At 51.1% G+C, this 20,258-nt stretch overlaps 10 protein-coding genes across 10 annotated transcripts; 5 read left to right on the forward strand and 5 right to left on the reverse strand.

Annotated features, from left to right (window-relative positions):
• Positions 1-674: 674 nt before the first annotated feature.
• On the reverse strand, positions 675-1,093 carry N7509_011794 (uncharacterized protein; the record flags this gene model as incomplete). Its single annotated transcript, XM_056636431.1, has 2 exons — positions 675-952; positions 1,015-1,093. 2 exons carry the CDS (start codon positions 1,091-1,093, stop codon positions 675-677), a joined length of 357 nt encoding a protein of 118 aa, XP_056482461.1.
• Positions 1,094-3,042: 1,949 nt separating this feature from the next.
• N7509_011795 (uncharacterized protein) lies at positions 3,043-3,687 on the reverse strand (the record flags this gene model as incomplete). Its single annotated transcript, XM_056636432.1, has 1 exon — positions 3,043-3,687. The coding sequence occupies one exon, from the start codon at positions 3,685-3,687 to the stop codon at positions 3,043-3,045; it is 645 nt and encodes a 214-aa protein (XP_056482462.1).
• Positions 3,688-4,405: 718 nt separating this feature from the next.
• N7509_011796 (uncharacterized protein) lies at positions 4,406-5,509 on the reverse strand (the record flags this gene model as incomplete). The annotated part of the gene is made up of 3 exons (XM_056636433.1): positions 4,406-4,892; positions 4,959-5,272; positions 5,342-5,509. The coding sequence occupies 3 exons, from the start codon at positions 5,507-5,509 to the stop codon at positions 4,406-4,408; spliced, it is 969 nt and encodes a 322-aa protein (XP_056482463.1).
• Positions 5,510-6,770: 1,261 nt separating this feature from the next.
• Positions 6,771-7,769, reverse strand: N7509_011797 (uncharacterized protein; the record flags this gene model as incomplete). Its single annotated transcript, XM_056636434.1, has 1 exon — positions 6,771-7,769. One exon carries the CDS (start codon positions 7,767-7,769, stop codon positions 6,771-6,773), a length of 999 nt encoding a protein of 332 aa, XP_056482464.1.
• Positions 7,770-8,803: 1,034 nt separating this feature from the next.
• Positions 8,804-9,813, forward strand: N7509_011798 (O-methyltransferase; the record flags this gene model as incomplete). Its single annotated transcript, XM_056636435.1, has 3 exons — positions 8,804-8,857; positions 8,940-9,689; positions 9,772-9,813. 3 exons carry the CDS (start codon positions 8,804-8,806, stop codon positions 9,811-9,813), a joined length of 846 nt encoding a protein of 281 aa, XP_056482465.1.
• Positions 9,814-10,204: 391 nt separating this feature from the next.
• N7509_011799 (putative NAD binding Rossmann fold oxidoreductase) lies at positions 10,205-11,475 on the forward strand (the record flags this gene model as incomplete). The annotated part of the gene is made up of 4 exons (XM_056636436.1): positions 10,205-10,487; positions 10,545-10,640; positions 10,715-11,206; positions 11,264-11,475. The coding sequence occupies 4 exons, from the start codon at positions 10,205-10,207 to the stop codon at positions 11,473-11,475; spliced, it is 1,083 nt and encodes a 360-aa protein (XP_056482466.1).
• A 677-nt stretch (positions 11,476-12,152) lies between these two features.
• On the forward strand, positions 12,153-13,229 carry N7509_011800 (uncharacterized protein; the record flags this gene model as incomplete). The annotated part of the gene is made up of 1 exon (XM_056636437.1): positions 12,153-13,229. The coding sequence occupies one exon, from the start codon at positions 12,153-12,155 to the stop codon at positions 13,227-13,229; it is 1,077 nt and encodes a 358-aa protein (XP_056482467.1).
• Positions 13,230-14,139: 910 nt separating this feature from the next.
• N7509_011801 (HPP family protein) lies at positions 14,140-15,114 on the forward strand (the record flags this gene model as incomplete). Its single annotated transcript, XM_056636438.1, has 2 exons — positions 14,140-14,397; positions 14,536-15,114. The coding sequence occupies 2 exons, from the start codon at positions 14,140-14,142 to the stop codon at positions 15,112-15,114; spliced, it is 837 nt and encodes a 278-aa protein (XP_056482468.1).
• A 657-nt stretch (positions 15,115-15,771) lies between these two features.
• Positions 15,772-17,664, forward strand: N7509_011802 (ATP-binding cassette family ATPase ARB1; the record flags this gene model as incomplete). The annotated part of the gene is made up of 2 exons (XM_056636439.1): positions 15,772-16,329; positions 16,396-17,664. The coding sequence occupies 2 exons, from the start codon at positions 15,772-15,774 to the stop codon at positions 17,662-17,664; spliced, it is 1,827 nt and encodes a 608-aa protein (XP_056482469.1).
• A 1,055-nt stretch (positions 17,665-18,719) lies between these two features.
• Positions 18,720-20,056, reverse strand: N7509_011803 (TFIIH complex kinase subunit CCL1; the record flags this gene model as incomplete). Its single annotated transcript, XM_056636440.1, has 2 exons — positions 18,720-19,661; positions 19,724-20,056. The coding sequence occupies 2 exons, from the start codon at positions 20,054-20,056 to the stop codon at positions 18,720-18,722; spliced, it is 1,275 nt and encodes a 424-aa protein (XP_056482470.1).
• Between the last annotated feature and the right edge of the window lie 202 nt (positions 20,057-20,258).

Consider the following 20,258-nt stretch of genomic DNA (forward strand, 5'->3'; position numbering starts at 1 on the left):
ACGCTGCAGTTCCTCCAAATATCTCCGAACTGTTGGCTTTCGTGAATATGCATAGAGAGGTCGAGAAAGCAAGAGTGAATAGGACGATGCTGACTAGTCGGGATGCCGAAGTGTGAACAAAATATAGGACAATAATTGGAATTAAGAGTGAAAATGATGCCGCGATCACTGTAGTTAGTCTCATTGCTCGGTAGATGCGATTGTCCGATACAAAGATGATTTGTCTGGGGTCCCATTGATGCTCGGTCTACCGTGAGAGAAAAATAAGACACCACATCAACCCTCGCGTAGCGAGAAAGAGAACATACATTCGTTTTGAATATCTAGATCCAATTTAAATTAGCAGAGCTCACCGCATTATAAAAAATTCAAGGCAATTACCTTTTCGATCCATTTACTCCTGATAAATTTCGCCACTAGCCCTTTGAATAGAGTTTCTTGGAAGGCAAAATCTGAGACTTGAGAGCTCAAGGAGCAGAGATCCTTGGTATTCTGGAACGCGCCAGCCTCCTCCTCGACAAGTGGATTCATAGCATGAAACCATCGACGGAAATTCTGTAAATCTCCCTTCGTGGGGGATTTGAGATTAAATATAGAATGGTATGCAACAAGCAAATCATCTGAGGTTTGGTGCCGGAGTTAGTACTATCAGATCATGATCTCAGCAATATAGTTCACCTGGGAAGAACTGTACCGTATTCTCTGAGCTTTACTCGAATCTCCGTCATCAAAACTTTCCTATCTACATTTTCATCGCCTGGTCGGGTCATATTGTTGAGCTCATCCGTCTCTGAAGCATCGATCTCGTATAGACGTCGATCCATGGATGTGAGTTCTTCTTGCATGTACAAGAGATTTCGTAAGTGTAGATGGTTGAATCGACGCAGTATGCCAAAGCCTGGGTCGCTCTCCATAAATGCTGCCAATTCGGGATACCCCTTTGGGTAGCCTTCTGCATTTCAGTTATGTGAGCATGTAACCCCCATAATCAAAAGATACTGGGATTGAACTCACTTATTCTGGTATCGGAGATTCCGTTACCTAGAGTCTCTTCGCTTTTCGACAACCTTGTCATGTCGATGATGCTAGACATCGTGAGGTCTTTGCTGGCTGACTTTGTCTGGGTACAAGAATCGGCAGGGAGTCTAATTTTAAGTCAAACCACGGCCCTTCCTTGAACTTACTCTCAGGGCTTTGGAGCATTGAGCCTCGGTTTTTAAATGATCCCATCGTGCCGCGCGCCACTGTATCGGCAAGGCTTTGCATCAGGCACTGCCATCGTTCTCAGCCAATCATGTCCCAGGACCCAGCGGAAATCTAGAAGTTGTCCTTGCCGCGCGCTACAACCCTACGCTTAATTGGACAACTTTCATAGGTTGAAAACATGTATATGCTTCGAAACGACTGAACCTCTGCCAGCACATCGTACCCCGCACAGCCTGGGCTAAGGGCGCGATCAATCAGCGGTGATTTTAATTCCATGAATGACAAGCTAGCTGGCTTCCATTAACCTTGTGTTCTTCTATCTGCTGCTTTACCTCCTTCTCTCACTTGTACTGAAGTGCTGGCATTGTTCCAATGGCCTTTATCATAAATTCGGGCTGCAATTGCTGTACCATATGGGGGTAATACGAGATCCATGAGGTTCAGAAATAGGCTTTCGTCCTGGTATGTCTCCCATGTGATTCTTTTTCATGCTGACAAGGAACTAACCAGGTTGTATTAGACTACCAAATGACCAGCTGTCTCTACAAATTCGAGAAACCACGGACATTGATGGGTTTCCCTGGTTGTATTAAGAAAGACAAGTCATACTAACTATTTGATTTCATAGGACTTGCGCCGACGTCGATTGCTATACGAGCTTTTAGAAGCGACCTCTTCGAAGTCTTACAGAAAGAGAAGTATCCACTGGCAGTGGCCAAAACAATACGCCGGCCCAAGGCGCAGCTAGTTCAAGCAAAAGTGGCCAGGCTGCTGGTCAGTCAGGCAGCAAGAGCAATGCTTCATCCAATGGAGCGGAGGGCTCAGCCAGTACGAAGAAGTGATGGGAGTGATCATCATATCACGAAGACTCGGACTGCTTCTGGCGTTATGTGAAGGCGGATGGGAACAGGTTCATGCATTGGTTTTTTATGGCTTCGAGCAGGAATGGATTCATGAAGCCAAATTTTCAGCTCTCCTTCAACAAAGTCCGATATGGTGTAGTGGCTAACATCGCCGTCTCTCACACGGCAGCCGGGGGTTCGATTCCCCCTATCGGAGTTGACTTTTTGCATTTTTTAGAAGTGGCTCCATGATATTGATTTTTTTTGGGTGGTGGGTGGATCTTTAAATATTTATGATTGGATTGGGCCGTGGGGGCGGAAAATGGAGTCAGTGGGGGCGGTGAGAGCTTGGGTCGCCACGAGTATAGTAGTACATGGAATTGTTGATGAGCAGATGATTCAATCTAGTGGTTTTTTGAGATTTTGAATGTTTATATTGGGTAGTTCCGTCAAATATTTCCGTAAAGGTTACTTCAATGTTGAAAATATGTGGGCTTTTATATGTTATTCTAACAAAATTGAATTTCGAGACCCCATGGTGGGAGATATATATCGGGCCTTAATACGAGAAGTGACCCTATTACCTAGGTACTCTAGGAACTCCAAGTTGAACTCGGATTATGAATCACCGAACTTGAACTTCGGGCAATGGGCTGAAATTTGAATCTGAGACTAATCTATCATGGATGGATTGAGCTTATATCTCATGAAAACCTTGGAATCAATGGGTGTTGCCCAATTTGGATGGATCCATGACGTCGGGGGGTTAGAAGCATAAACGAAGCAGTCACTGAGCCCAGGAAGAACTTGGAATATCAGTGAAATATATAAAATCAAACAACAAAGTAATGAATTCATCCTAAACGCCATAACAATCTCGGGAATCGTCAACCAGCCTTGGAAGCTAACAACTTGAAGCCAAGCCAGTACCTATGCAAAGAGACAAGAAAGAAGGAATACTTTATAGGGAGAAAACAGCGAGCAACTCAAAAGTCTAAGCACCCTGAACCCTCTTCAACGCAGCATTAACATCAATCAACAACGCAATCAACTCCTTCGCACTATCAGCCCCCTGCCCCTCAAGCTCAATCCCCTTATTCAAAAACCCCTTCGCTTCCTCATACCTCGTCATCTCAGCCAAACATTTCCCAACCCGCCACCAAGCCTTAACATTCCCCATTGGCTTCGAATCAACACTCAACTTCGCATCGACCAATCCCTCCGGCCACGCCTGAAGCGCCATCTGCGCCTGCGCCCGATTCCCATACAACCCGGCCAATTCCTCGCGCGCAAGGGTAACGGGTTCCCAGCCCGGCCGGGTAACGCCCATATCGATGGCGAATGTGTAGAGGCGGATTGCCTCGGCGTAGTTGTTTTTGCGGAAGGCGGTGTTGGCGCTTTCGCGGAGTTTGGTGATTTGAGCGCTGCGTTTTGGGTTTACGGGCAGTGGGGGTGGGGGGATGTTGGGAGGGTCAAGGGAGAGGAGGGCGCGGTGGAGTGTGTTTAGTTCGTTTAGTTCGTTGGTGACTGTGTTTTGTTGGGTTGTGGTGTAGGCGGAGGATTGGGGAAGGGTGATGGCTTTTGTGGCTGGGTCCATGTGTAGTGGGTATTGGTTGTAGAGGTCGATTTCGCTCGCCATTTTGGTGGTGGGTGGACTGTTGGAGTCCTGGTTTTCTTTAAAGATGTGTGTGTGCTTTTGTTTCTGGTAGTGGTTATGTTAGTTGATGCTTGAGGATGTAGATGGTGAATGGGAATGGAATGTGGGATCGGCGGGAGAGTATTGTGTGAATACTCAAGCTGAGCTAGATTCATACCAGGGAGAGGGAAACTATGCCACCTTTCGTATCATGCAATGCACCTCTGAGAAATGGAGTGGTATTTCAACTTGAAGGTGATCGCTGCGGCGAGTTGCGGCGAGCTGTCCTCCAAAAGCCAGAGGCGGTGGACATTCTGCCAATCTGGGGCAGGCACTGGCACAAGCACCATGTTTGGTGTTTGGTGTAACCCGGTTTAGTCGAAGGCTACTGAGTCTGCTGAGTCTGCTGAGTCTACGGACGAATAATTGACAATCACAATTCACATCAATATGATCTATTTGCTACATCCAGAAAGTACAATCGTTGCCCGAGGGCCTGAATCATGACGGCAGCCAATGCCTACGCTCCTCCATGAAGGTAAAAAACAACAACAAAGGCCAAAAAAAACAATGCGCCTGCCAACTCCACTCCGTGGTCATGTTATGTCAAGACACAAAAATAAAACAAGCAGAGCGACGTGATGATATCGGGGTATTCATTGCTAGCATTCCATGCCATCCAGGGCTCTTCTTCCCACTACCTCCCACAGAAACTTTTGTTTTACCGCGGGTATGCGCTCATTGTTGTGCTATATTCAGATGGAGAATAAGGCATGTGCTGCGGCGCCTGAGGTCCGCTACCGTAACTGGTATTGCGATCGCCGTAGCTAGTGTTGGAACCGCCGTAGCTGGTTTCCGCACCAGTGTAGCTGGTGTTGCCGTAGTCGTGGAGAACGCTGCTAGGTGCGGGTGCTGTGGGATCGTACGCGCCGTGCATTGCAGATCGACCTAGATCATCGGCCTCGTTTTGTTGTAGGAGGGCGTAGTCTTCGTCTTGGTCGCCGCGCGAGGAGGCAGCCATGCCACCGCCCCGGCCGGAGCGGAAGTCTTCCTCGTCTTCCTCGAAGTCGTGGGGTGGGTTGTTGGAGAAGGCGGCCTTGGATTGAGCGGCAAAGGTTGGGTCGGAGACGGCATCGGGGAGGGTACCGGTACGACGGAAGTGCATCACGTTGCGGAGGGACATCCATGCGGTGATGCCGAAGAGAATGCTGCAGAAGAAGATGACCAGTTAGTGTGGGGTTATCTCGCTGACCAAAAGAAACCTTATAACCTACAAGATCACAACGCCAATGATGGTCGTGGCGGTGCTGACAGTGCACTTGCTGGAACTGCCGTATGCCCAGTTGTCGCAGCCTTTCTTGGAGGTGCTGGCTCGCTTGTTTTTATCCTGATCGGAACTGCTATCGCTGGACTTGCCGATACTTTTGCCCTGTGCGACGTATGAAGCAAGACACACCCATGCGCTGAACCAGAAGAGCGCATAAAGCCCATCGACCGTGGCGAAGGCATAGACATTTCCGAAGCGACGGGCCCGGGGCCACATGGGGACAGCAGCGAGGTAAATCAAAGCGGGGATACTGATCCAGCACTATACACCACGGGCTGTCAGCTGCAAGGTTCAATTGGAAGTGGAGGGATAGCAAAGCTGGCAACTTACCAAGATCCAATACCAGACGGTACGGCCGTCGATGCCATCGCCCTTGGTCCAGATGGCGATGGTCATGGCCCAGGCAACGAAGATAATGAGGGCTTGTGTGAAATGAAGCAAGTTCTTTGTCCTCCCCAGGTTACCACCGGAGGGCCGGGGGATCCGGAATTTGGCCATGGCTGTAGAAAGTGAAGGCGACGGACTGCAAGGGAGTCTGAACCCTTTCCAAAGTCACCCACGGGAAAGGAAGGGTGTCAAATCAAGCTCGGTATGATTGACAGGTAGGGGGTGTTATAAAAGACCCAAAGACAGTTGGAGGTCAAGAATGTTGGAACTTGAGGAAATAATAAGAATGGGGCGGCTTGGGGGACGCGCAACGCCTTAAACTCTTGGCTGGCGTGGGTAACCCTCGGTGGAGATGCGGGAGATGCGGGATGGTCGTGGTCAAGTCGTGGTGATTACTCCGTAGTACTAGTTAAAGTATGGAGTATGGGGATGTAGTCGGGTAATGGGGATAGGGGGATCGACGAGGTGAGGGGGAGGGAGAAGTAATCACATCGAACAGAGCTGATGTCAAGGATGTCAAGGACTGTTTTATTGCGGGCGAGTCTCAGGACGATCGCCCAGGCGACAGCCCGTGGTTTTCTATTTTGGGGCCTTCAGCCACACCAAGTGGAGACACTCGGCACTGGCAGTGCTGGCGGTGCTCGCACTCTATGCTACTTGTGTAGTGGAGTATTTTCAGGCTACGGCCGTATAAAGATCTACACTGGTATACTTGCCACATGGTAAAGGTCGGAGTGGACCATGGTTAGTACTAGTATGGAGTATACGAGTAGTCAGCTGTGGTTAGAGTGCTGCTATACCGAATTCATTGCTATATCTAATCCCGAAATACTGAGCTGCGCTCTCATAATTCATGCTTTCATAATTCATAATTCCATCCCATCACCCACTCAATGACCCATTGGCAAGCCCAGTCTCCCGGATCTGCTTCATCAACAACCATACCGCCCGCAATGGTTGGTACACATGCACATGCCACCACCAAGGGAAAGGATCCCGGAAGGAGAACAATGGACCTCTCCAAAAGATAAAAGGTATCGCTTCCGCCTCCACGAGGGCCTTTGCTCGCCTGGCCAGCTTCAAAGGAAAGAATGGTAAAGATACTAAACCGGCGATCAGCCGACTCTCACCCCCAATCAATGTCGATTCAGGGCGAGGAGTCGGGATAGTGTCGCCACCACCTCCCAATTACCCTGATTCGCAGGCTCGGGTGCCAGTACAGCAAGATAGCCGGCAACAGGGCAGGTTGCATTGCGAACGAGATTCTCCGCAGCCGCAGCACCCGGAATGCAGTCCGCGATATGGATGGTATGGCGAACGGAAGAATGGTCGAACTCTTCATCCACGAGGAGTCGAACGGAAAGGTGCCCCGTCATACGCGCTCCCCCTTCACGGCAAAGCTTTGCATGAGACGATGGATGGCCGTCGCCAGCGCCTCGTCCAGCGGGGATGCACCCCAGTGTGGTTTCTGAGTCTCCGCAAGCCGAACTTTGATGGCATGGACATGACCACGGACCACTAGTATATCTGCATAGAACTCCCCTAGTCGATTCTGCTGCTGAAGAATCCAGGGATAGTCTTGGTTGATCTGAAGCTCGCTGACTTCCGAGTACGTCTTACTCAAAGTGCGCTTTGGTAAAAGTACAGCGGCGTCCTTCGAGCTGGAGCCTAGTCGCTGAATCTGATATGACTTACTGGGCGACCGATGCAAGATCTTGTGGATCGAGTCACGCGAGTGTACCTGATGGCGCTCGAGCACAGGAAGATCTCTTTCAATGAGAAACTGGGCGAAGGAGTCGGTGTGAAGGAACCGCGTGGCCAAATCGGTGTCAAAAGCGATGCATTTGCAGCTAGTCCGACTCTCGATCACTTGTCTGGCGGTCGCATCTTCAATGGCGGTTGCCTTGGGCGAGCAAGGGATCCACACATCCACTTTCTCGCGATGGATAATATCCAGGATGCGGGAAATGTAATGATCTTTGGGAACACGGTAGAAGACGAGGAGAGTACGGGACATACTTCCACCCGATCGGACGGGGAGATCAAGGTCGGCGACGTCTGCCCCGACCACATGGTGCCCCCCCGCAGCCCAAGCTCGGGCGAGAGCTAAACCGTGGGGGGTACCGATACCCGTGATCAACACGGTTTTGGGATAAAACGGTAGATCATGTCGTGGTCTTTGGTACCGATCAGCCACAGATTGAAGACGCGCAAGAAGTAGCGCGGCGATAAGAACGGTGTTGTCCGCAAACAAGAGGGCGCATGAGACGGAAATGCGGAAGATATGCCAGAAAGTGTTAGACAGGACCTCGATCGGGGAGGAAGCCTGGACCGTCTTCATGGGGAGGTGCGACCTCTGCTTGGAAGCCATTTCGAAGCATCAGGGAGATGCAGTGAGATGCAGTGACCCGGTGAAGTTGAAGTTGAAGTGCTGGGAGTGGTGACGTGAAGAATGTAGAAAGTGGGTGGTTGGAGAAGGAGGGGCGACCGGCACATGCAGATCGAGATCGCACCATTTCAATGTCAGTGTCATTGTCATTGCCCATGCTCAATACTCAAGTACTGGCCAATAGCAGTTAGACCCGATCGGCCCATTGCATTGTCTCGAGTCGGATTCTGTTTAGTGGAGGAACTCGGTTTCCGACTGTGAAGAAGAATGTACCCGGTCACGGAGTAGTAGTACCTCATCTTCAGTATGGGTAAGTAGATAAAGGTGTGACAGTGACTTGTGCAACTCTATAAAATGATGGAGTAAGTACCAGCAGTATAGTACTAGTATAGTGGTACTAGTATAAATAGCTAGTAGCTACTGTTAGGTAACCACTTACATGTTCTGATCTACTGTCACCTACCTTAGCGGAAAATGGAGAGATCTAGAGATTTCAAAGATATTAGGATACTAATAGACATAGAAAGCCAATTGTGTACATATTTCCCCCCGGTTCCCCCGTGTTCGTACGGAGTAGATCGCCTTGGCTTACCCGTTCAGGACCAATCGTCCGAAGTACTTCCCATATGGTAGCTAACTCGGATCACGCACTACTCTAGCACCTCCGAGCAGCCTCGATCTCCGACGAAACCATTTTAAGGTTATATCCAGCTCGGAGAACGGATTTAGTCGGCTTTCAGACTCGGAGAAGAGCTATCGACTCCTTGAGTAGTTATCCCCGACAACCCTGCGGGACCGCAATCGGGACCACATCCACTTATGTATACTTATACGCCATAGTTATTCGCCGGCCTGCGTCACCAAACATGCGGGGAGTAAAGTTTCGGACGATTTCAAATTTGACCAGATTTTTGTTTAATATATCAAGATCTTCTCAACGGTTTACTGCTCACAGTTTGCCCTGCATCTCGCCATACCTCCACTACAGCTTGATCCATTCTTCCATACATCCCAAGATGTCGACCACGAAACAGTCTGTCCCTTCGCGCCCCGGCATGGGTGGGCGCTTGGTAAGTGAATTGTTAAGGCATACTATCGACCGAATGGCCGCCTACAGAGCACCAGAGTACTAATGGTTATCAATGAATACAGAGCGGGAAAGGCCGAGAGATGAAGCTCCTCCATTTCATCTACGAACAGCCAAATTTGGACGAAATCCGAGGAAATCCACAGAAGGTACTCGACCTGATGGACAAGTTTGAAGAAGAATACTACATGATGACTGTTGGCGTACCCAAGGGCAAAATCGTAACACAGTTAATCGACGAAATCAAGCCCAAGATCATGATCGAACTCGGGTGCTATACGGGCTACTCGGCCATCCTTTTCGGCGAGGCAGCACGCCGAAATGGCGGAGAGAAATACCTCAGTCTGGAACTGAACCCGGAGTATGCCGCTATTGCGAACATGCTGATCGAACTGGCCGGACTTCGCGACTTTGTGCGTGTCATTGTGGGCCGGAGTGACCTCTCCCTGGACAAATTGTACCGTAGCGGAGAGGTCAAAAACATCGAGCTCTTGTTTATCGACCACTACAAGCCTGCGTACACTACCGACCTCAAGCTGCTTGAGCACCATGGAATGATCGTTCCTGGATCGGTCTTAGCGGCAGACAATGTGTTGTTCCCAGGGAACCCGCCGTATCTGGAATATGTCCGCAGCACGGTTGAGCAGAAGCGAGAGGTGGCCAAGGATGGACCTAACAAAGGATATGATACCAAGGGGATTCTAGAGCGCACCGTCAATTCCTTCATGCCACAGGGTGATGTGCCGAGTTTTGAGGTGGTGGGGAATCCCAATATCGTGTACCAGAGTGAGCTGCATCAGCCGGAAGGAGAAGAGGTGAGTCGTTTTTCCAAATATGTCATGGTGGAAATCAGGCATGAGTTCTTCTGCAATTGCTAATCAAAGTCGCATTTACTAGGATGCCATTGAAGTGACGCGATGTGTCGGGGTCCAAGAATAGGCAAGGCAGAGGCGATAGAGTGGGATGGTGGGGTTTGGAGAACGGGGGCTCAACCCACAATTGAATGAATTTGATTATCAAGCATAGTATTGCGTACGGAGTAGTCCGAGTAGAGAACAGTAACTGGGGTGACAGAAGTCCGGAGTAATACTAGTAGTACTAGTATAGTAACAAGGCAAGCCGAGTGGCAACGTTCCGGCAGGCCGACTCGTCGACTCGTCGGTGACTGCTTTTTGCCCCGCCGGATCCAAAGGTTGCCGTCGCCAGGACCTTCCCCCGCGTTCGGCCTCGAAAATCCGTGGGGGGGTATAAGTTCTGCCATTGCCCCTCTGTCTCTACTGTACCTTGACTTGTATCATATCACCTCCAATTATCTCCCATACTGCTCATCATGGCCTCCAAGACTTACAACGTCGGTGTCGTCGGCTACGGCTTCAGCGCCAAGATCTTCCACATTCCCTTTGTCTCACAGATCCCCGAGCTCAAGCTCCATGCTGTGGTGCAGCGCACCCCCAAGCCCGATGATGATGCTGAGAAGGACCACCCGGGCGTCAAGTCCTATCGTACCACCGAGGAAATGGTCCAGGACCCGGCGCTGGACATCGTGATCATCACCACCGCCCCAGACTCTCACTACGACCTGGCTAAGCTGTCTCTCGAGGCCGGCAAGCACGGTTAGTCTCGGAAATCATTTACCTGACTTGAATTCTACTGATGCGTTGGTCTTTTAGTTGTCTGCGAGAAGCCCTTCACCCCCACCTTCAAGGAGGCCGCCGAGCTGGTCCAGATTGCGGAGAAGAACAAGAAGCAGCTTGCTGTTTACCAGAGTACGTCATACCCTCAATTCCCCAAGCAAGCCAAATTGCTTTGCAGTTCCTCCCTCTGACAATATCGCTACTAGACCGCCGCTGGGATGCCGACTTCGTCACCCTCTCCAAGCTTATCAAGAACGGCTCTCTCGGCCGCATCTCCGAATTCGAAACCCACTTCGACCGCCACCGTCCCGAGGAACCCGCCGCCGATGGCCACAAGTGGAAGAACAAGGTCATGCCTGGTGGTTCGGCCGTCTATGATCTGGGCACCCACCTGCTCGATCAGGCCGTCCACTTGCTTGGTCTCCCCAAGCGCGTGACCGGCTTCATCGGTTCCGCCCGCGCCGTCAACACCAACGGCTTCGAGGATTCCTTCACTGTTCTGCTGCACTATGCCAATGGCACCCTGGTGACCGCCAAGGCCACCGTTGTCAGTCCCGAGGAAGAGCAGCTGCGCTTCTGGGTGCGCGGTGACAAGGGAAGCTTCAAGAAGTACCACCTGGATATCCAGGAGGACCAATTAAAGGCCGGAATTAAGCCCGAGGACAACGGCTACGGCCGTGAGCCCAGCGAGCGCTATGGTATGTTTTCACAGCCCCATTGTTCACTTCCATGAACATCTGCTAACGGCTATTTAGGTACTCTGACCACCATCCAAGATGGCAAGACTGTCAAGGAAGTTTTCCCCACCGTCGAGCCCCCCACCTACACCGAGTACTACCGCAAGCTTGTCCGCGCTCTCGGCGGCGAGGGTGATCTGCCTGCTAGCGGTGCTGAGGCCAGCCAGGTTATTCGCCTGATTGAGTTGGCTCGCGAGAGCTCTGCCACCGGCCGTACTCTGGATGTTTAGATTTAGTGGTTTAATGTATATGAAAAGCAATGAATATTACGATTAGAAGACGCTCTCGAGATTGAAAATCAAAGTTTTGGGCCGTGCTTCCCACTTGATTTAAAGTTTTGCAATTAATTACAACCTATAGATACTTGCTTCGTAGGCTGTGGCATGGAAGTGGGTACTATAATTGATCAGATTCATTTGCAGAATTATCAGTCGAGAATATTCAGAGTAGTAGCCGTTCTGACATGGATTTACTAGTAGTCAGGGTTCGTAGAAAAGAATCCGATATATCGCTGTAGTTCAGGTGTCAAAAGTTGAAAGACTCCGCTAAGGCGCCCGAGATCTTCTCCCCTCCCCACCGGACCCAACCACTGGAACTACTGGAACTTGCTGCCCGATTCGTTGGTCCCACAGGATTCCTGGCATCTCACCTGTGTTCATGAAACCAGACAACGTGGCTGGCCACGTTATTCCCTTGCGTCTCGAACACTCTTGTCACATGGGGGCCATGCAGAAAGGATGGGACTAGAGAAGAGGCTAGGGGCTCGAGCATTGCAGCCTGTCCGCCAACCTTGTCATCCACCGAGCAGACAGCCACGGAATTTATACCGTGGATCAAGACGGCTCGCTCCCTTCTCAATACCGCAAGATTGGCTAGAATGAAGGACTTGAAAAGGGGCTTCTGCAGCATGGACGCTGACTCACTCCCCGATTTCCAGCTCCTCCCCTATTCATCTCAGGATCCCGACTCCAACGGCGGGGAGTCGGAATCGCTGTCGCCAACATCAGATAACTCCATCACACTCAATGCGTCCTCATCATGGACATACTGCGGGCCCCTCCTAACCCTGGAAGAAAATAGCCTCCCATCCTCCTTCCACACCTGGGCCCGAGCTACCGTCAACGGCTCCCTGCTGACCCCCCTCTTCTCATTCCTGGCCTATGTGCACGAATTCCTCGCAGCGAACAACCTCGCGCACTACTGGTTGACCGTAAGAGCTACGCAAGGATCAACAGAGTTCGATATTCCACGATGGCACACAGACGACCTATTCTTCTCTCCTCTGGCCAAGACAAAGCCACAGCCAAAGCCGAAATCATCGTCCATTTCGAGAAAGCTGAAGTTCACCACACGAAACTACCACACCCCGCCTCCTCAAGAGCAAACACAAACACATCGAAGAAATAATACCCAACATGCCACGACTCCAGATTACGACGCCTTAAACCCATTCATCCACCCACAACCATTTCAAACACAAACACAACCCCAACCAAAAAACGCCCAAATAATAACACCCAACTCCAACCCCCCAGACTGGAAACTCTGCACAACCCTCCTAGGCCCAGGAACAATCTTCATCAACGAAAAAAGAAACCTCGCCCGCTCAATCCAACGCACCACAAAAACAGCCGTCCAAAACGAAAACCCAGGCCACATCTGTCTCTCAATCCGGTGCGTAGGTTGTGCCTCCGCGGCCGACGCAGTCCGAACCCGTCTAGCGACGGATCTAAAATCACATCAGACTGTGCAGTCCCAACAGGGCGAGTGTGTCTTTTTTCGCGTCGGTGAGGAGGAGGGTGCTGTTCATTCGGAACCGAGGTCTCATGGAGATCGGGTCTTTGTTAATGTTGTTCCTGGGGATGAGCGGGATTTGAGATGTTTGATGGCGAAGTGGGGGATGGAGTTTCCTAGGGCTTGGTGTGTTGGATTACCGCTTCAGATTGAGGGGGAGGAGGTTTATAGAAATGTCTGTGAGGTTTGAGATGGAGAAGGGTGGAAGGACCTCTAGAGTTGAGGAGGTTTGAAGATTTGCCTTTCTCCGAGTCTTTTTTGGATTGGCCTCCAGGGAGGATTAAATGAGATGAAGCGTGTCTATGGTTTATTCGTCCTCCATGTTTGCCTTGTTTTGATGATGATTTGGTCTAGACTAGGTAGGCTCTGTTTCAATTTGATTGATATGATGTCTACCGAAGTAGCTATGTATGGTATGTTAGGCGGGAAGCTTCTAGAACAGTGGAAGTATGTAGAGAACATTCTTGGAATTATGTTATGCGTTGAAAAACCTCAGCCCTACAAATTCTGCTGAGATGGGTACAAGTATCGATGCTGGTCGTTTATTCCCAAATGTCAGGTATTCATATGGAGATGCTCTACAAATCTTCAGCTGAATGTGATGGATCACCTAGATCATCACTGATCATAATGATCATATGATCATTCAGGGTCATTCCCTGTATGTATGTAGAGTGCATCCACATCCACATACTCGTATTCCATAGTTCGGGTTGTCAATACAGTACTGTATGTAGATGATCTCGGCAAGGCATGGATGACATCATCAATGCCAAGCCGCTAAGTCCAAAAAGGGAATTTCTCTTACTCAATATAAATTCGCTGAGTGGTAGACCGGCCGCAACCAGACAGAATTGGGACCCAGTCCGACTGAAGGAAGACGGTCATGGCTCCTCTTTCACTGCGGATGTTTATACAAGCCCGCGGAGATATCTGAAAGAGGTGACGCGGAGCATTTACGGTCGTCGTACCCACGCGGTAAAATGCTCTTTTATAGACTCTTCATAGGGCTGGACCTCCCCCATAGCTGTGAAAGTTAGTCCCCGGAGTCTCACGGACGGATACAGACCTGCTGGTAGGAGTCGGTTTAGTACTCGCTCATGCCCGAATCATCCCAGCGTGGAGAGGACTCCTCGTCCAAGGCCATCTCCGACATCTCGTCCTGGAACTTTGACATCGATCGGTTCTTGAACCCACTCATTCCAGCGCCAAGATGGAATCTCATTCCACAGCCCATCGCTCACTTCCTGGGGTATCGAAGTCGAGCCCCGAAGCCGCTTGGCAATGTGATGGTTGCTTTCTGGTCCATGGTGGGAGCCTTTGTTGGCGTGGCCCTGGTGGCCAGTGTCTCCAAGAGAGTACCTTCGTTTGAGGATCGAAATGCACCAGCCATCATCGGAAGTTTTGTAAGTGCAGCGCCCTCCTTACCGCCGTGCATGCAATGCAATGCATGTTCACCTTTCCAGAACAAGCAATGACTAACCAATATCAACCAGGGTGCCGCCGCCGTGATCGAATTCTGTGTCGTTGAGTCCCCGCTCGCGCAACCACGAAATGCATTCTTCAGCCAGCTCATCGCCTGTGCCGTCGGAGTCGGAATCTCAAAACTTTTTGCCCTCAATCCAAATGCTGAAAACTACACCGAGCTCGGCGGCGCGTTGGCCTGCGGTGTGACTACCGCTCTCATGGTGCTGACAGGTACGGTGCACCCACCAGCAGGAGCAACAGCATTGCTGGCCGTGACGAATGCGCAGACGGTGGGATTGGGGTGGTTCCTGTTCCCGGTGATGATCCTGGGAATCACGCTGATGCAGTCTGCTGCCTTGGTAATCAACAATATCCAGCGTCGATACCCGATGTATTGGTGGACCTCACAACCTCTTTCAGGAGACCGGGATGTGGATGTTGAATCGGACCGGGAGAAGAGAAACCAAACCGGTAGTCAGTATGAGGAGAGCCTGACGGACGTTCCTCGGCGACTGGTAGTGGAGCGAGGCGATATCTGGGTACCCAACGGGGTATTTGTGTCTGCTGAGGAGAGGCTGGTCCTGGATCGGATCAGTGCGAGGCTGTAAATATCATGAATGTGCATACATATCAGGAGTATGAGATAGTCTGTAAATATCACCGTTCTCAGCAACCAGTCTCGTCAGCTTATGTATGGAGTAGACTACTCCGTACTGGCCTGTAGTGTAAACACGGCAGCGTTGAAGTGGCAAAGTTCGGCCTGACCTTTCAGGCCACCATAAGGCCACCCCAGTGCGGTGACGTCGCCAGATCCAATCAGCGGGCAGCTCCACCAAATCTGAAATTTTTTTTTTGGTCTGCTCTGCTTCGCTGTGTTATACACCGCGTCCAGAATTCACTACGGAATTCACCAGCTGGACAACCAATTTGATCCTAAGCCAAGGCCCACAATTCGCGTTTTGATTTTTTGATTTTTTTTTTTCACTCTCTGACGTCGAAGCTTAGAGATCCCAGCCATTTCTATCGATAAGGGCTTGCCAACAACCCCCCCCACTTCAACTTCTCAAATTTCGCCCCTCCCTCTCTCTCCCTCTCTCCGCCCCGCCAAACCCGCTCCACTCAATCTTTTTGCATTTCTTTTGCCTTCAATCTCTTCGTTCCTGAGATACCTGGCCGTTCTCTCTCTCCCCCACCTCCCTCCTCCCCCAAACCTCACCCCCTCCTCCTTTCTCAACTCGTTTTTCACGCTCTCTACATCCGCCATCATGGTTTCCGCCTCCAAGGCCGCCCGTATGGCCAAGCGTGCCGACGACAAGAAGACCAAGAAGGGCTCCAAGGAAGAGGCCACCGAAGATCCCGCCGCAGAGCAACCCGCAACCAACGATGAGAAGATGAAGGAAGTCGAGAAGCTCACATCCCAGATGGATAAGCACGGTCTGTCTGATCGTGTCACCACCGGTGTGCTTTCTTCCATTCCTTCCTCCCGCGATGTTAAGATCACCTCTGCCTCCCTGGTGTTCCACGGCAAGGTCCTCATCACCGACTCCACCCTCGAGCTCAACTTCGGCCGTCGTTACGGTCTGCTCGGTGAGAACGGTTGCGGAAAGTCCACCCTTCTCAAGTCCATCGCTACCCGCGAGTACCCCATCCCCGAGCACATCGATATCTACCTTCTGAACGAGGGTGCCCCTCCCAGTGACTACGGTGCCCTGGAGTGGGTTGTTCGTGAAGCTCAGAACCAGCTGGACAGCATGGAGAAGCGTGCCGAGGAGATTCTCGAGCACGATGGCCCCGAGAGCCCTATCCTCGAGGATCTGTACGACGTGAGTGACCTCAATATCTTCGTATCTCGTTTCTCCCCTCCGAAAATAGACTAACATCCTTCACAGCGTATGGACAAGATGGACCCCTCCACCTTCCACACCCGTGCTTCCCTGATCCTGACTGGTCTGGGTTTCAACAAGGTCACCATTAACAAGAAGACCAAGGATATGTCCGGTGGATGGCGTATGCGTGTTGCCCTCGCCAAGGCTCTGTTCGTCAAGCCTTCGCTGCTTCTGCTCGATGACCCCACTGCCCATTTGGATCTCGAGGCCTGTGTGTGGCTGGAGGAGTACATGAAGAAGTGGGAGCGTACCCTGATTCTGGTTTCCCACTCCATGGATTTCCTGAACGGTGTCTGCACCACCATGCTGGACATGCGCGGCCAGAAGCTCCTCTACTATGGAGGTAACTACGACTCTTACCACAAGACCCGTAGTGAGCAGGAGACCAACCAAATGAAGGCCTACGCCAAGCAACAGGAGGAAATCACCCACATCAAGAAGTTCATTGCCTCCGCTGGTACCTACGCCAACTTGGTCCGTCAGGCCAAGTCCCGCCAAAAGATTCTGGACAAGATGGAGGCCGATGGTTTCATCCAGCCCGTCGTTCCCGACCGTGTATTCACTTTCCGCTTCGCTGATGTCGAGAAGCTGCCTCCTCCCGTCCTGTCCTTCGACGACGTCAGCTTCTCCTACTCCGGTGAGTGGGCCGACACCCTGTACGAGCACCTCGACTTGGGTGTCGACATGGACTCCCGTACCGCCCTGGTCGGCCCCAACGGTGTCGGCAAGTCCACCCTGCTCCGTCTCATGACGGGCAAGCTGAGCCCCATCGGTGGCCGTGTCTCCCGTCACACCCACTTGAAGCTCGGTGTCTACAGCCAGCACTCCGCCGAGCAGCTCGACCTGACCAAGTCCTCGCTCGAGTTCGTCCGTGACAAGTTCCCCGAGAAGTCCCAGGACTACCAGTACTGGCGCCAGCAGCTGGGCCGCTACGGTCTCAGCGGTGAGTCCCAGACTGCCATCATGGGCACCCTGTCCGAGGGCCAGAAGTCCCGTATCGTCTTCGCCCTGCTGGCCATCGAGTCCCCTAACATGATCCTGCTCGACGAGCCTACCAACGGTCTCGATATCCCCACTATCGACTCCCTGGCTGATGCCATCAACGCCTACGAGGGTGGCGTTGTCGTTGTTTCTCACGATTTCCGTCTCCTCGACAAGATCGCTAAGGACATCATGGTCTGCGAGCACAAGACCGTCCGTCGCTGGGATGGTACCATCGGTGCTTACAAGAACCACCTGCGCAAGAAGATGCTGGATGCCGGTGCCGTCTAAAAGTCTGTATACTACTGTGCGGTATACCATTTGTGCATGCTTTGAAACGGTTTATATATATCTTCTCAACGGTTGTTTTCTTTCTTAACTGTTTCCCCTGATGACGACGAAATGCTAGACGAGAATTCGAAGGAATTGCAATGTCAGAAAAGTTCAGCCTCGCGCACCGAGAATATCCCACCCAGGAGGACCGGCTGGCCTGCCACAGATACAGATTCTGCGAGCTGGGCTTCGGACTAGGTCTTGCTGTGGGTGTTTTTCTTTCTCTTCATGATGGGCGCGGCGCTTGATTTTTTGGTTCATGTTCTTAGATCGGTGGTCTCCCTGTTCCCTGTTCCCTTACTAGAGGATTTGTTTGGACTGGGGGAGCAATATTTTTTTTGTTTTGTTTTTAGGTACTGGTCATGAACTCATTCCCCCTCAGCGCAAGGCCATTCTGCCTGTGCTGGTTTTTCTTTTCAATGTCGTCTCCTGCAACTGTATTCTTGATAGAGTAGATTTGAAGAAATGAAAGAAAGGATTATGGAAGGTTGTCTAGTCAATTGATGATTTGCACTGGCTGCCATTCTCTCTTTCATCTCCCATATCGAAACCGGGTAAATTCAAATTTGTAGACCGCATCTGCGCAGGTGGTACAGTCCTGGAGCCGATCCAAGTTCAAATTGTATATACCCACCTGGGCACGGGCAGCTAAGTCCTTGAAAGAGCTTGTTCAAGTTCCAATCTTCGAGTTACTAGACTATCGGGATAGAAACTTGCCCACTCCCTGGCTTGGAAGAAGAGCCAACGTGAACTTGAAATATTTACCATCTACTGCTAGCCTGGTAGGTCTTGAAAGTGTCTTTGATACACACATACTAGTATACTCACTGGAAGCAAATTTACTCAGTAAGGAAGCCTTGCAAAGCAACAAGTGCAACAATCTGATATGGCTGCGGACCCGCATATTATTCATATTCATTTTCCGTCCAAGAAGATATCAAATGGAAGCATATTTTCTACTAGAACAGACCGCTAGAAAGATGCAGACATCACAAACACAGTCAACTCATCCCTCACTGCCCTTTCGTCCTATCAGGAACAAGTTCCCCGCCAAACATATCCTTTGGCCCATTCTGTTTCTGCTCCTCCAATTTCCTCTTCTTGGCCAGTCTCTCCGTCTCGCTTTCTGAAGTCACTTGGCCAGAATCGGTGGCAGCAGCCGACGAGACCGCTCGGGACGGAGCAGAGTCGCGTTTCTGCGACATGTTGGCGCCTTCGGGGTTCTGGCATTTATAATGTTTCTTCGCGATGCGCTTGAGGTTTTTTATTTGGGATGCATCTGCTGAGAGAGGGGTATAGGCTTGGAGAAGGGCTGCACAGTCGGAAAGGACCTTGAACAGCTTGGTGCGGATTTCGTTGAGAGGGTTGGATGGGTCTGGATTAGACGGTGTAGATGTTATGGGACCACCGAGCTTGGTTTCCAGATAATATTCGGCCAAAGGTCTGTCGGAGAGGAGGAGGGCTGAGAGCCAGATTTGCGAGGGCGTGTAGAGGAAGTAGACGTCTGTCATCTGTGCTGCGGTCTTGAGCAGCTCACGCGTTGCGTTGTGGGCGCGTCCGATCCGGTCGGATATGGATGATGAGGGCGTGGGAGGTGGTGCTATGGAGAGAATCCCTTGTTTGAGAGATTCTGCTGTTTGGTGTGGGAGGAGCGGGGTGGGTTGGCCCTGGCCTTGGGCAATGGCTGAGAGCTCCATGACGCCACCTTCCAGTCCGCGGAATGGGTGTCGGACATCGAATGTGAAGCGGAGACCTTGCATGAGCAGGAACTCGGGTGCGATCACTTCGTCTGGTGATGGGTTCCCGGGGATTGCTTCTGCGAATGACCGCAGAGACATATAGTAATTATCGGTTTTTGTAGCGACAAAAAGAGCGGTTGCCATGATCTTTTTGGGATGATAAGTCATGGGGGAGTTGGTCAAGTAGAACCGGCGAAGGTATTGGATTGCGGTGGCCTAGTAGAAGAGCAAGCTGTTAGATATTGTTTCTTTTCTGCGTTGGTCTGATTTCAACTTACTCGGACGGTGGTAGGCAATGGTGGTTTATACTCATCACCCAGTTCCAAAAGTGATTCGCAGTAGTACCGAACAAAGACCAGCTCCTCTTCGGGAGTTAGACAGTCGATGGGCTTTTCGTCAGACGCTTTGCTTTCGACATCGCTGCCCGGCTGTGGAGTTCCTGTCGCAGAAGGTGTGGCGGACTGTTGAGCTTCGCGAGCCCGGCGAAGCGCGGTCCTTACCCGATCGCTCGCAATGACATTAGTCGTAGCGCGAAGCGACTGTAGGGATTGCTCGGTGTATGACCAAACTCGAAACTGAGAGGAGGTGCGGTAGATGTCGTCTTCAATCATGATGAAAGAAGGCCTGTCGCTGGGGATTGTTGAAGGGAGACGATGAAGGTGCCGATAACGGCGAGGTGGATGTGATAAATTCAATCGGAAGATGGCTTGGGGGAGCTATACGTGATTAAAGAAATGAGACTTTCTTCGCGAGATTCACTCGTCGAACGAGCAGCTGCGGAAGATCCAACAGCGGAGGTTGATGCAGCGAGCT

The sequence above is a fragment of the Penicillium cosmopolitanum genome (genome assembly GCF_028827165.1).
Source record: "Penicillium cosmopolitanum strain IBT 29677 chromosome Unknown utg000011l:1.0-3548175.0:1.0-3550911.0, whole genome shotgun sequence".
NCBI classification, from domain to species: domain Eukaryota; kingdom Fungi; phylum Ascomycota; class Eurotiomycetes; order Eurotiales; family Aspergillaceae; genus Penicillium; species Penicillium cosmopolitanum.